The 14,986-nt window shown below is 55.4% G+C and overlaps 1 protein-coding gene across 3 annotated transcripts in view; it reads right to left on the reverse strand.

The window, feature by feature from the left end:
• The window catches only part of RPS6KA2 (ribosomal protein S6 kinase A2), a 275,569-nt gene that overhangs the window by 61,471 nt on the left and 199,112 nt on the right, over positions 1-14,986 (reverse strand). For all 3 annotated transcript variants that reach the window (XM_040239178.1, XM_040239179.1, XM_040239177.1), the window contains 3 exons: positions 7,412-7,492; positions 6,252-6,331; positions 2,579-2,685 (listed from right to left, as the gene is read on the reverse strand). In XM_040239178.1, the coding sequence (XP_040095112.1) occupies positions 2,579-2,685; positions 6,252-6,331; positions 7,412-7,492 (268 nt within the window). The remainder of the gene's footprint in view (positions 1-2,578; positions 2,686-6,251; positions 6,332-7,411; positions 7,493-14,986) is intronic.

Below are 14,986 nucleotides of genomic sequence, written 5' to 3' on the forward strand. Positions count from 1 at the left end.
CCCAGGCCCCGGGGAGCAGTCTCCATGCTGGGGGGGGAGGTGCCTGCTGGCCTCCCGGCCGCTACATCCCTGGTCAGCAGCTTCCGCTGGGTCAGGGGCGCACAGACGCTCGGGGTATGGGGGCAGGGGGCACCCCTGTGTCCTTGTGCCTGTTCACCAGGCTAGCAGGGACGGCAGGTCTGAGACCGTCTCAAGCCCGGGGGGACAGTTTGCCCCCCACCCCCAGGACTGCCTGCCCTGTGAGAACAGGGCTGAGATGGGCCAGGAGTGCCTGAGCTGTGCGGACACAGAGCCCCTCAGGGATCTCCTGTCCCTAGGCAGGCGCTGGCCGGCCGGAGCCTGCTTCCTCTCCCCAGATCTCCCCGGGAGCCCCGTCCTCCAGGGAAGCCTGTGAGACCTCAGACTGGTCCCCTGGCTCTGGCCCTCGTCACCGGCACGGGCCACCCGGGACCCCCACCGGGAGCCCCGTCCTGCCACCCCCAGCTCTCTGCCATGGGGCTGGGCTCACTCCCGCAGGCCGCACGGAGGGGCTGGAGGGAGGCCAGCGCCCCGTGAGGCCCTGCTCCAGGCTGCAGCCCACGGCTCCCTGGGGGCTTCCAGTAGTCCCGTCTCGCTCTTCACTGTAACTAAACCCTGCTCTCCCAGCTTCTGGGAGGTGTCAGCCCAGCTCCAAGGAGACCAGGATGAGGACTGTGAGGATTAACACGTGGACCTGTAAACACATTTGGGAAAGGGAGGGAGCTTGGACACAGGTCACCAGGAGGACACCAGGCTGAGGGCAGTGTCGGTCACAGCAGGACGAACGCCGTGTGATCCCACTCGCATGGGGACCCAGAGCGGTCAGGTCCGTGGAGACGGGGAGTTGGGGGTGGGAGGTAGTGTTTCCCCGGGGACAGAGTGTCGGTTTTGCAGGATGGAGAGTTTGGGGATGGAGGGTGGTGATGTACAACAGCGTCAGTGTTCCTGACACGACTGACCTGTGCCATTGGAGATGGTCAAGATGGCCCATTTTATCTTATATTCACCTTACCACAATTAAAAAAAATTAGCCATGGGATTAAAAGTAACACCCACAATTTCATGGAAAAGGGCAGGAAAACTTTACAGCATGTAATTGAGATGACAGCTTATAATGAAAGAAGCAAACGTTCTCATCTTTGCTTCTCAGTTACACTTCCTCTTTGCCCAAGAAGTGAGCAACTTTCAAGATTAACTCCCTACTAATTCTCGTTGACAACAAAAATCCTTGTTCTTCAGCCAGCAATGACGTATTACCACGTCTAACTGTCCAGATCTCCCTGACCCTTAACAAGAGGGAGACTCGGGGTGCTGCCTCTGGGGGGCCCAGGGTTCAGAGGAGGGGTGACGGTGGCCTAGCGCCCGCAGTCTGAAGGCAGCACTTGCAGGGCGCGGGGACACTCAGGAGAGGGCCTTTCACGGTTATTCACACATTCATCATTTACATGTGCGGCCAGAGATGCCCTGCCAGCAGGCGGTCAGGCTGATGCCGCTGATGCCGGGCGTGGGTCTCAGGAAAACGCACTTTGCGTCAGAGGCGTGCACAACACTCCGGGCCCCGGGGCAAACCCAGGTGCTTCCGTCAGTGGCGGCTGCGTCTCAGAGCCCAGTGTGTGTTTTCCTCAGGTCACGGCAGATGAAGGAGTAAGGGACAGAGAATGAGGCAGGGAGATTCACTTCCTGTGCCCTTGGGGCCTGGGTTGCCTTGCGCCCCAAGCCCTGGGGTCCCGCCAGGCCCCACCTTATCCAGCAGCAGGCGTGGACCTCAGTCTATGGGGGGAGGGGAGTGGGGTGGGGGGTGTTGTCGACCACTTCAGGGGGTTGAGAAATCACCAACTCTGCAGCAGAGACCACTGAACTTAAAACTGCACCCTGTAGACCCCTCCTTTCCAAGTGGGTCCCTCCTAGACTGTGTCAGCTCTGCACAGAAAATAGCAGGAAAATGCCTGAAATAAGAACACTACTATGTGGAGGGACTTTAAAAAAATTTAGACTGGATTAGTAAGATATCCTAGAAACAACATTACAGATGATTGTTGCCAAAGATACAGGACTCTGTTTGGGATCCGGGCTGGGAATCTGGTCCACTGTCCTTTAGGAAACCTTGGAACAGCTCAGCTGACTCATCACCTAGAAACGGGCCCGCTGAGGCAGCTGAAGGGAGAACCTGGAGGTGGAGGTGGGCCGGAGGCCAGCCTGGAGGAGGAGGTGTGTGGGGGGACGTGCCCCCTGCAGGACGGGCCCCACCTAAGAAGGGGGACAGCAGGTGTGGTTGGAGGGGCAGAGGGCCCCCTCCAGCCTGACCAGCCTCCCCTGAACCGCAGGGGTGCGGCCTGGCCTGTCTTCTGGGCGGGAGGAATTTGGAGGGTCACGGGGGAGTGGGCGGGGGCCATCCCACACCTCTCAGCACAAGCCATGCCTGCGTCTGGCCCCTTCCGGGGGGCGGGCAGGTGGAATCCTTGTGTGTGGGGGTGGAACCGGGACGTCCCCGGCCTCCGGCCTGACGTGTGCGCACACGGGAACAGGGAGTGAGGTCTGGGCGGGGCGGGGGGCTGCTCACTTCTCTGGCTTCAGGTCCCTGTAGATGATGCCCAGGCCGTGCAGGTGGTCCAAGGCCAAGGCCAGCTCCGCCAGGTAGAATTTGACGTCCTCCTCCGTGAACATTACCTGCAGGAGACAGAGGAGGCTCAGCCTGCTCGGTCCGCCAGGTATCGAGAGCGGGACGCTGCTCCTGAGGCCCGCCCCGAGCCCTGGGCCCCGAGCCCCGAGCACTGAGCCCCAAGTCCTGAGCCCTGAGCCCCGAGTCCCGGGCCCCAAGCCCCGAGCCCTGAGTCCTGAGTGCTGAGCCCCGAGCACTGAGCCCCGAGTCCTGAGCCCTGAGCCCTGGGCCCCGAGCCCCGAGCACTGAGCCTCAAGTCCTGAGCCCTGAGCCCTGAGCCCTGAGTCCTGGGCCCCAAGCCCTGAGCCCTGAGCCCTGAGCACTGAGCCCCGAGTCCCGAGTGCCGAGCCCTGAGCCCCGAGCCCTGAGCCCAGCTCCGCTCTGCAGACCGTGGCCCTGACCAGGCTCTTCCAGCTCCCACAACAGAAGAATGAGCTCTCGTCAGTTTCAGGAGCAGGGAATCTGGGGGCTCTTCTCACAAAGGGACTCGGCTTGTGGGCGGAACACGGGGCTGGGTTCTCTCCTCTAGCTTCTCTTGCCCCTCAAACCATGTGGCTTGGGAGTGTGTTTCTGGGTTTATGCTTTAAGAGAAGTGCCTGGGATGTTTAGCTCAGTCACTCAGTTGTGTCTGACTCTCTGCGACCCCACGGACTGCAGCACACCAGGCCTCCCTGTCCACCATCAACTCTCGGAGTTTACTCAGACTCATGTCCATTGAGTCGGTGGTGCCATCCAACCATCTCATTCTTTGTCGTCCCCTTCTCTTCCCGCCCTCAATCTTTCCCAGCATCAGGGTCTTTTCAAATGAGTCAGCTCTTTGCATCAGGTGGCCAAAGTATTGGAGTTTCATCTTCAGCATCAGTCCTTCCAATGAATATTCGGGGCTGATTTCCTTTAGGATGGAATGGTTGGATTTCCTTGCAGTCCAAGGGACTCTCAAGACATCTTCTCTGCCTGGGATGTACCATCTTATTATAATACAACCAGCTAAACCACACTGAAGGTTGACGTAAACAGGCCTGAAAGATTTCCTGAGACCACGTCTTGAATCTCATTTCCTCTTCAGACCTCACATCTTCACCCCTTGGGTTACAGACGAGGAGCCGCTGTCTCTCCAAAGTGGACGAGTCCACCAACATGACCCACTCGTGTGGCGTCAGTAGGTGTCTCTCTCGGGGGGGCTGGTGGGAGAGGGATCCTGGCTCAGCTGAAATGCGCTCGAGGCCACGGCGCCCAGCAGACCTCAAGTCATTGCCTCCCACGGTCTCCCTGTCCATGGCGGCTGTGAGAACCAGCATGCAATTCTGTAGTCATCTCACCAGCAAGCCGGATGCTACCAGAAAGCATTCTCTACCTGCACCGTGAGAAGTCGGCATCATAGAGAGCAGAAACCCATGTCATGGCTGAACTCCCTCTGTAAATCAACGCACCAGCAGGCGGCTACCCGGGAAGCTGGGGCCAGGATAAGGGTTGTCTGGGGAAATGAACGTGATGACGTCAGGCTGGTGCAGGTGGAGCTTGTCCCCTTCACAAATGGGGCGCCTCCCAGCGGGGCTGGGACATGCACCCCAAGTCCTGGAGGGAAGCATCAGGGTCCCGCCAACCCTCGCCACCCCTCCAGCCTCTGGAATCGCTTGTTCCGTCTCCATGCTCGACCAGCACCTCCTTCCCTGGCTGGGTCTTTCTTCCCTAAATTGGCCAACACGCTCACGGGGCTTCTCTATCGTCAGATGCTGCTGGCTGTCGGGGTCTCCTACACCCGACCGTCCCCACCTCTGGACATAACCACCTGGGCGTGCCTGCAGTCCAGGCTCACATTCACCGTTTCCCCTTCTTGGCTGTTCTTAGGACTCAGCTCAGGACGGCTTCCAAGTTGAAATGACAAAGAGTTTCTCTTCGGGAATGAAACACCCACGGATGTGAGTTCTCGAAGGAGTCAGCACTGAGACCGACACTCACAAGGAGGCCGTCCAGTGGACTCGGGGAAAACAATGGAAAGAAAATAGTTTTCCACGTAGGGTTGGGGTTAGGGTAACGTTCATTTCCCGTGTGTCTGTGAACTCTGAGACCCTGTTGAGCCCACTCTGGACAACTTCACTTCAGCTCTGAGATAGAGGGTCTTACAGGAACCGTATGTGTTCCCACTGGGAGCCACGATAGGGTTTTTTGCTAATCGTTGTTGCCTTTTTGGTCCAGAAGCCCAACAACAGGGTGTGTCACACCGGATGCGGCCTGACTCTTGTAGACAAGGAGGGGAGCAGACCAAGAGGCGCCAGGCGAGAAACGCCAGCCTCAGTGATCCAGCCTCTCTGGAAACTGAGCTCAGCTGGGAGGCAGGTTAAAGGACCAGAGACCTGCTCTGAGAGGGCTTTTGGAGAACTTGGACCTGACTCTCCCAGCCATGCTTTCAATCTATATTGCGAAGAGCCCGATACCTCAGTTATGCTGTGACCTAGCGGTCCGGTGGGAGATGGAGGGACAGGGCAGGCTGAGGTCTCGGGGACTGCACCCTGCACCACCATGCCTGACTGCTCACTGCGGAATGTCACGCAGGGTGGACGGCTCTGCTGCTGTGCCAGTGGGTGGTGAGGAAAGGGAGCGGGCAGCTGAACCCTCTGTTAATCGCCAAGAGGAACCCCGCGGCTGGGGGGAGGCTGCATCAGAGGGTCGCAAGCCTGCTGGTGCATCGTCACCAGCGCTGCCGCCCTCTCTTCTGAGTAAGGGGAACCGCACGGAATCATCAGGACGAAAAGCCCAGAGTCACCCCTGCCGGGAGCAGGAGCCTGGGTTTTCCATCCCATGAAGCAGAGGCCAGAGAGCTCCCACGCTGAGCCGCGAGACATTCTGGAAAGTTCCCAAGTCAGGTGCTGGGGGCGAGGATAAGCTCCGGGGCTGTGAAGTGGCTGGGGGTCATGTAGGTCTCCCCTGTGCAGCCCTAACTGGACGCCCCAGACGCCCCTCCCAGGAAGGGTGGTCCTCGTGTTAACAGCATCTTCCTACAGTGGAAATGAGATCCTGTGAAATGGTCTTTCCCGCGTAACATAACCAGGTTTCCGTCTGCTCTACACAGGGTGGCTCGAGAACTCCACGGCGTCGTGGGAAGTCTCTTTTCTGAAGACCCTTCCCTGCTGGCTCAGTCAGTAATCAATCTGCCTGCGAGACAGGAGACCTGGTTCGATCCCTGGGTCGGGAAGATCCCCTGCAGAGGGGCATGGCAACCCACTCCAGTACCCTTGCCTGGGAAATCCACAGACAAAGGCGCCTGGCAGCCTACAGTCATGGGGTCGCCAAGAGTCGGACACAACTGAGCGACGAACACTTTCTTCGAGGACAACAGACTTCTCCGTGTGACTTGCGAGACTTCTTTAAAGCAAGTAACACGCCTATACACACATCACACACCCCACCACCATCACACGTGCACACGTATACTGCACACTCACACACACACGCCACCCAGCACACATACATGTGTGTGCATGTACACACGCACACTCACACGCAGCCCCTCCTCCCACCCGCGTCCCGCAGACTCTAGGCAGCCACCCACAGCCCCCCGGCCCACACCGAGTACCTCTTTGGAGAGCCGAGTGAAGAGGTCCCCTCCGCGCAGGAAGTCCAGAATCAGGTAGAGTTTCCCCTCCGTCTGGAAGGCTGCGGACGGAAAGAGGTGAGAGCGTTTTGGGGTCGCAGTGCCTGAGGTGGCCGTCACTCCCTTGGGGCCAGCGCTGAGCGCTAGGAGCCCGTCTGTCTTTGGTCTATAAGGCCGAGTCATTTCAGACGCAGGCCTGGGGTGGGGTGGACATCACGGGGGCCAGCACTCAGGGAGAGGGGGCCCACGGCAAAGAGCTCTGCCTGCACTTCTCATGAACAGTCTGGAGACTATCTCTCTTCCTCTCCTACCCCCTCCCTTCCCTTCTTTCCTTCCTTAATCACTAAGGGGATTGACAGGCAAGGAAAAGTGTCAGTAGACCCCCATGCTCTCACCACCTCTGGGAACACTGGCCACCTGGGTCTCGTTGGAGGGTCGGCTTTGCTGTGAGCTGCCTGGGGAGGGACATGGCGACTGGACCGTCCGGGACCACCCTGTCCTTCTATGGAGCTGCTTCGGCGCAGCTCAGGGTTCAAGGACGTCCACCACCCGTTCCTCCTCTGAGGGCTGCACTGGGGATGGGACAGCCTGGCTACTGCACCCGGGGGCCATGGGGCTCATGTCCTTGGTTTGGGCCCCGAAGGCCATAGGTAGGGGCATGCGGTCCACGGTTCCACCCCCGCCCACCACGAGCAAGGGCACGCCTCGGTCAGAGGGGTCTGCCGGCGCGTGAGGGTCAAGAGAAAGTAATGCCCGCGGCCACCGGACGGTCAGTCAAATGCTACCGCTGGCCCGTCACGTGGCCTCCGTGTCACACACAGGGGGTCTGGCTGGAAGGAGCACTGACAAGTGTGTGAAGCTTCCCACACACTTGGAAACGTCATTTACTGAACATCGAGGCCAGAAGCTTATATTGTTGGGGTTTTAGAAAAGCAGGGCTTCCCTGGAGGCTCAGCTGGTGAAGAATCTGCCTGCAGCGCGGGTTCCTGGGTTCCATCCCTGGGTCGGGAAGATCCCCTGGAGTAGAAAATGGCAACCCACTCCACTATTCTTTCCTGGGGAAACCCATGGACAGAGGAGCCGGGTGGGCTACAATCCCTGGGGTCACAAAGAGTCGGACACGACTGATCACACACACGTACCGTAATGAAGCTTTACGATGAAAGGGTGATTCACCTCTGCCAGGATGTCTCTCTCCATCTTTGACCTGACTCGGTCCCGAACTGCAAGACAGAAAAAAATGAAGACTTTCAAAGGCAGGAGTCAGGTTCTGGAGAATGTGGAACACAAAACTTTATTTATTTATCTTTAATATAAATTTATTTATTTTAATTGGAGGCTAATTACTTTACCACATTGTATTGGTTTTGCCATACATCAACATGAATCCGCCACGGGTGTACACGTGTTCCCCATCCTAAAGCCCCTCCCACCTCCCTCCCCGAACCATCCCTCTGGGTCGTCCCAGGGCACCACCCCTCGGGGTCGTCCCAGGGCACCACCCCTCTGGGGCTGCTTTTTGATGTGCTGTCCAGGTTGTTCGTGGCTTTTCTTCCAAGCAGCAAGCTTCTCTTAATTTCACGGCTGCTCTCACCATCGGAAGTGATTTTGGAGCCCAAGAAAATAGTCTGTCACTGTTTCCATTGTTTCCCCATCTATTTGCCATGAAGTGATGGGACCAGATGCCATGATCTTGGTTTTCTGAATGTTGAGTTTTAAGCCAGCTTTTTCACTCTTCTCTTTCACCTTCATCAAGAGGCTCTTTAGTTCTTCTTTGCTTTCTGCCATAATTGTGTTGTCATCTGCATATCCGAGGTTATTCATATTTCTTCCAACAATCTTGATTCCAGCTTGTGCTTCATCCAGCCGACCATATCACAGGATACACTCTGCATATAAGCTAAATAAGCAAGGTGACAGTATACAGCCTTGATGTACTCCTTTCCCAATTTGGAACCAGTCCTTCGTTCCATGTCCCATTCTAACTGTTGCTTCTTGACCTGCATACACATTTCTGAGGAGGCAGGTAAGATGGTCTGGTATTCCCAGCAGCTGAAGAATTTTTCACAGCTTGTTGTGATCCATACAGGCAAAGGCTTTGGCTTAGTCAATAATGCAGGAGTAGATGTTTTCTCTGGAAATCTGTTGCTTTTTCTGTGATCCAACAGATTTTGGCAATTTGAAAACATTAGATATAGACAATTTCCCACTTTTTTTTTTTTTTTGTCACAAACTTCTCAAACAGATACAGAAGTTTAAAGAGCAGGCTGAATGGCCACTCCTGAAGCCTCCACCTGGGTTCAACAACTGCTCACATTCGGACACATTTTCTCTTGCCCGCTCTTCCCCACACATACACACGTTTTAGCCAAAAGTCTGAAAATAAATGGTCCACACCATGACCTTCCACCCCAAGTGCGTTTACAACACACGCAGCATCTCCTAAGGACAGGACAGTCTCTTACATAAGCCGAGCACGACCGTCACCCCTGAGGAAGCCAACCTCACTCCATAACGTCATCCAGCATCCCATGCACAGTCCAGCCGCGCCCTAGGTCAGTCACAGCGGCTATTTTCCAACACAGGGTTCTGTCAAGGTTCACACATCACCTCTGATGGCTGCATTTCCTTATTCCTTTTGCTTCTAGAATAAAATGGCCCCACATCTTTTTATCCTTGCGCTTTCTGTGGGCTTTTAGGGTTAAGTCCAGTTTTCTTGTAGATTGTCTCCTGTTGCGTCTGGTTGTTGCTTTCCCGGTTGCTCTAACTCCTATATTTCTTATGAACCAAGGTTAGGTCTGGAGGCTTTTTAAGGTTGAGGCCAAACATTTTTGGCAAAAACACCTCCTGGGCGATGCTGCAGGCCCCAGGGTGCAGTGGGCGGGGCCGGGGTGCTGTGCTACCCTGAAACTCCACTGGGTCAAGGTGGCAGGTCATCTGCCTCCCATTGGAAAGATGCCTACGTTGCTTTGAAAGTAATCGATAGCCCGAGGGATGACATTTTAGTACCGAATGACCTGTGGGTTCCCTTACAATTTTTCATGGGTTAGCTCGCATACGAGCCTAGCTTGGGTCATTTAGGGTCACAAAATGGCCATTTTCTAATTTCTGATGGGACTAGAAGTCAAGAGGAACATCCCTTCTCTCACTCTCCCTGAGGATAACTATGAGTTACGGATTTTTTAAAATGAGTCTGTTGCGACAAACTGCAGTATCATTCTTTTCAGTGCTGACACTGTCCAAAGTTTAGCCTTCTGGGAACACAGACGGAATATGTTTTGAGGCAAAAATAAATGAAAAACAAACAAAGCCACTGCTTGAGAGTAAGAACAACGCCAAGATTCCCACGAGCAAACCGGTACACCCAGGGCAGTGTCCAGGTGACCTCCTATGGCCCCGCGTGTGTGAAGGCAGAAACTTCCCTCAAGAATTCCTAAGTGCGACAAGTATGATGAATATCACCCTCAGAATCGGGTATTTAAGTCCTTCATTCTTTGGCCTTTTGACATATACTTAAACCTGGGTCTCCTGCACTGCAGGCAGATTCTTTACCATCTGAGCCGCCAGGGAAGCCCTTTATTTAATAAGTCCTTCCCAAAGGATGGCTATAATAGGGGGAAAAAACACAAAAAATGGAAAATAACAGGCATGAGTGAGGATGTGGGGAAGCTGGCGAGAAGGTAAAATGGTGCAGCCCCTGTGGAAAACCATTTTGCAGCTCCTCACAAAGTTAAACACAGAAATACCATAGGGCCCAGCGTGCCCGTTCCCCAAAGAACTGAAGCAGAGATTCCAGCAGATCGCACACACCCACAGCCACAGCGGTGCTAGTCACAAGAGCAAAAGAGACGGAGGCCACCCACGTGCCCACTGACGGATGGCTGAATAAACAAAAGGGGGCGTGGCCATGCGGTGGAATATTACTCAGCCCAGAAAGATAAAACTCTGACACACACTACAGCAGGGATAAACCTTAGAAACACTGCTGCTGCTGCTGCTGCTGCTAAGTCGCTTCAGTCGTGTCCGACTCTGTGTGACCCATAGACGGCAGCCCACCAGACTTCCCCGTCCCTGGGATTCTCCAGGCAGGAACACTGGAGTGGGTTGCCATTTCCTCCTCCAATGCATGAAAGTGCAAAGGGAAAGGGAAGTCGCTCAGTCGTGTCCGACTCTTCCCGACCCCATGGACTGCAGCCTTCCAGGCTCCTCCGTCCATGGGATTTTCCAGGCAAGAGTACTGGAGTGGGGTGCCATCGCCTATGCTAAGCAAAGTAGGCCAGACACAGAAGGACAAGCACCATACGATTCTACTTACTCAGGACTGCGGCTGCACCAGAGAGAACGCCCTGCAGCAGAACCCGCACGGCTCCATCAGGATGGACCCCCAGCCCAAGCTCATTCATCACCCGGTAGTTCTTTCTTATTTATTTATTTTTATGAAAGTATGGTTGCCAAGAGGTGGGGGGGGGCGCGCGAGGGATGGACTGGGAGCTTGCGGTTAGATGCAAACAAACGGCTACATCCAGGATGGATGCACAAGGTCCTACTGGAGAGCACAGGGAGCTATATTCAATATCCTGAGATAACCCATAGCGGAAAAGAATATAAAAAAAGAATGTGTGTGTGTGTAGCTGAATCCCTAAGTAGTTCTGACCCCAGCTGTGCCGCCGCTCAGGAGCACCAACGAGGGGACAAAGCCAGACAATCCCCAGGGAGACGGAAGGAGTCGCTCCATTTCCTGCCTGTCCTGGGTTACATGCTCTGGTGGCTCCGCCAGGGGCAACATGAAAGAAAGGGTTTCGGGAGAGGAAACAGACCCTGAATCCCTTCCTTCAGTAGGAGACGCAGGAGAGGACGGCTGGAGACCCTGAAGAGGCACGTAAGTGGTGGGGTCAGGACGCTGCGCCTCCAAACACCCTCCCAGTCTGAGCAGGAGACCCTGGACGAGACACGTGGAAGGATGGGGGTCACATCAGTGCTGGGGGCCCGGGGCTGCCCGCTCCCCAACCAGGGCCGACAGGATGCCTCTCGGGGCAGCTCCTCGGGGGGAGCCTCGTCTGATGCACTCAGGCTCCTGGGCCGTGTCCTTGACTTCGGGGAGCCGGCCAGACTGGGGAGAGGCCACAGGAGACGGCTGTCCACACCCCAGGAAGTCCACTTTCGGGAGAAGCCCCCCAACCCATGACTCGATCCAGAGGAGCAGGTGGCCAAGGAGAGGGGACGCTGTGTTCCTACACCCTTCCTGCCATCTCCTCGCAAAGCTCACTCTGTGACTCCGGATAGGAAAATCGAAACATTCTCTAAATAGGGCTGACGCTATTATCATTGAGCTCAGATCTCTCTGGAATGAGGAGCACTGCTTAGTCACACAGCTGATGATGGTGTTTGTAATGGAAAACAAAGGTCATAATAAGCCTGGGGACAGAATCAGAAAAAGACACCTTATATTCAGATTTCCAAGGGTTGTCCAGTGAAAGTGGAAAAATGAATATATATTCTCTCTATATATTTTACACAATAAATCCCAGGTCTATTAGAGAGGTAAGTGTTTTAAAAAGCCATGAAAATGACACCAAAGATGAATCAAATACTTATCTGAGGTTTGGGTGGGGATTTCTTTATTTTTAAATAAAAGCAATGAAAGAAATAACATAGGAAAGAGTGATAGACTCAGTTACAAAACAAATTTCCCATCCAAAAGGTCATAAAAAATTAAAAGGCTAACACAAGGGAAGGGTGAAAGAAGCATCTCTCTGGGCTCCTTTCTTTTCTTCTGCATCTCAATCTTAGGACTGAAAATCCCTTGGAATCCTAAGCCTCCGGAGGCAGCATCAGAAACGAGGCCCTCGCTGTAAGGTCGGTTTCTTTCTTCGTGGAGGGACGGCTCTGCAGCTGCCCGTCAGGTGGCCAAGCCAGCGTTCCAGGCCTTTCGCTCCCTCCCCAGGGCCCGAGTGAGGGCCGCCACCCCGAGCGGGCGGGCTGTCGGCCCTGCAGGGCTAAGCCGGCACGTGCAGCCCCAGGCCTCCCATCGCCTTCGGAGGGCCGGCCTCACGCCTTCGGTCTCACCTCTGAAGGGCCCTCCGTGGCACAGCTGTCCTTCCCCGTGGTGTCAGCCGGGCCCGGTCGCCCCCCTCGTCAGCCACCTGCAGTGACCCAGGCAATCCAGGAAGGACAGCTGTGCCATGGACGGCCCTTCAGAGGTGAGACCGCGGGCGTAAGGCCGGCCCTCCGAAGGCTGGGGCGGGGCCGCAGGAGACGGCTGTCTGCCCCCCAGGAAGTTCTCTTCCGGGAGGAGCCCCCCCTTCCCATGACGGGATCCAGAGGAGCAAGCGGCTAAGGAGAGGGGATGCTGTGTTCTTTCATCCTCCACTGTTACCCCTCGCGGGTTACAGAAATGATGAAACCCTCACACAGCCTGAGGCGAAATGTCCCCCGACCATCTCCTGCTGGGTGGATCCAGACCAGCTCAGCGCCTGGAGCCAGGCCAGCGCCTCCCTGAGACACCTACTCTCTGGTATCCCACATGTGAGTATTGAGCGGGGCTTGACACTGTAGATGCAAAAAATCCTCATGTTCTAGGCTATTTTGAGACTCACTAATAAATCGTAGGGGCTTCCCAAGCGGCTCTAGTGGTAAGGAGCCCGCCTGCCTATGCAGGAGATCTGGGTTCAGTCCCTGGGTCGGGAAGATCCCCTGGAGGAGGAAGTGGCAACCCGCTGCAGCATTCTTGCCTGGAGAACCCCGTGGAGAGAAGGGCCTGGCGGGCTACAGTCCACGGGGTCGCAAAGAGTCGGGCTCGCGGCTGAGCAGGCACACACCCACCACAAGCCGCAGGCACTGGGGATGGAGGAGCATCTTCACACTTGAAACCACCCCGTGGAGGCCTAGGATGTGGTCTCCATGGCTGCTGTTGTAACCAGCCTCCCTGAACTACACTGTGTTTACGCTACATTATATATCCTGTCGTATCATACCATTATGTCACATTGCATTCTATTATACAGACACTGTATTTCAAAAGAAAAGGAAGGCTGAGATAGAAACAAGTGCGGTCTCTTCAGTCAGGGCGAAGATGACAAACAGCCAGGGAGGAGGCGACCTTAGGAAGGCCCGGGTGGTGGGGGGAGGTGTGAGCGTGCGGCAGCCCCCGGGGAGCACAGGGCACGTGAGCCCGCGTCTCCCGCAGCCACAGGGAGGCCCGAGCGTCCTAACTGGAGCCAGACACCCGGCTGGCGATGAACGCAGCCTCCGCTCGGTTGAGTGACCACACTGACCACCTCCCGGCTCTGTCCTCAAAATCCTGCCGGATCTGAAATTCTGCCCTGAGCAGACCCCGAATGCTGAATAAAAGTCCATCTTCACACAGGATCCTTTAGCCGTCAAAGGTCAAGCTCACAGCACAGAGGGACTTCCCAGGGGAAGCTGTGCTGCTTATCACACCAGAGAAAAAAGGGAGAAGACCTGGAATGATGAAAATTAAAGTGTCAGCCACGTTGACGATCCTATCAGGCACCACTCCTCAAGAGTCGCCTTTCCATTTCTCTAAACCAGTCTAGATCGTGGAACCAAGACTGCCACGGTTACTTAACCAACTTCTTTGCCAGAGACTCTGAGCCTTGAGTCTTCAGTCCTTATGCTTTCACGTTTACAGGCAAAGATGCAAGCAAACAAAACAATGTATTGCTTACTTTTCATGTAGGCAATGTAAGAAATACAGCTCTGGTCAGTCAGTCAGTCAGTTCAGCTGCTCAGTCGTGTCCGACTCTTTGCGACCCCATGAATCGCAGCACGCCAGGCCTCCCCGTCCATCACCAGCTCCTGGAGTTCACTCAGACTCACGTTCATCGAGTCCGTGATGCCATCCAGCCATCTCATCCTCGGTCGTCCCCTTCTCCTCCTGCCCCCAATCCCTCCCAGCATCAGAGTCTTTTCCAGTGAGTCAACTCTTCGCATGAGGTGTCCAAAGTACTGGAGCTTCAGCTTTAGCATCATTCCTTCCAAAGAACTCCCAGGGCTGATCTCCTTCAGAATGGACTGGTTGGATCTCCTTGCAGTCCAAGGGACTCTCCAGAGTCTTCTCCGACACCACAGTTCACAAGCATCGATTCTTCGGTGCAGAAAGGCGCACACCAGGACACCAAGGCGTGCGGTCCCCGACTGGAGCGCTGCACGTGAGGGCGGTGCTGGCCCGGCCCTTTTCGTCTTAGGTCACCCGTTGGGAAAATAGGCCCCCTGGACAGGGAGCACCCCAGGGACAGCAGGGTGAGGCTTCCTGATGGGGAAGCGATGCCCTGTGGGTGGGGGGCAAGGCTGGTCCCAGGGGCCCCTCACCTGGGAGGGGATGAACGTGGAACCCAGATCCCACCAGCTCCGAATCACGCGGTTCTGAGTGTGTGGCTTCACTGCCTTGCGCCTCGATTTCCTCATCATAAAATGCAGCTAACACTACCAGTAAGGGCACTGAACTCGTGTGCTTGGAATCTGCCTGCTCCCCGCCCCGCCCCCCGTCCCCAGAGAAATCTGCAACCATCGGAATGTGAATGAAATGACAGAAAGGAAGTGGCACGAAAATAACTCAGGCACCGACTGAAGCTCCGTTTCTAAGGCAGTGTTTTTCAAACAAAGCATCTTAGTGTAAAAGAAAAGGCAATAGAGTGGTGCCCGAAACACATTCTGAGGCTTGAAACCGAGCAGGCTGGCTCTGATGGGGAATGTTT

This window comes from Oryx dammah, unplaced genomic scaffold (assembly GCF_014754425.2).
Source record: "Oryx dammah isolate SB20612 unplaced genomic scaffold, SCBI_Odam_1.1 HiC_scaffold_4, whole genome shotgun sequence".
Lineage (NCBI taxonomy): Eukaryota > Metazoa > Chordata > Mammalia > Artiodactyla > Bovidae > Oryx > Oryx dammah.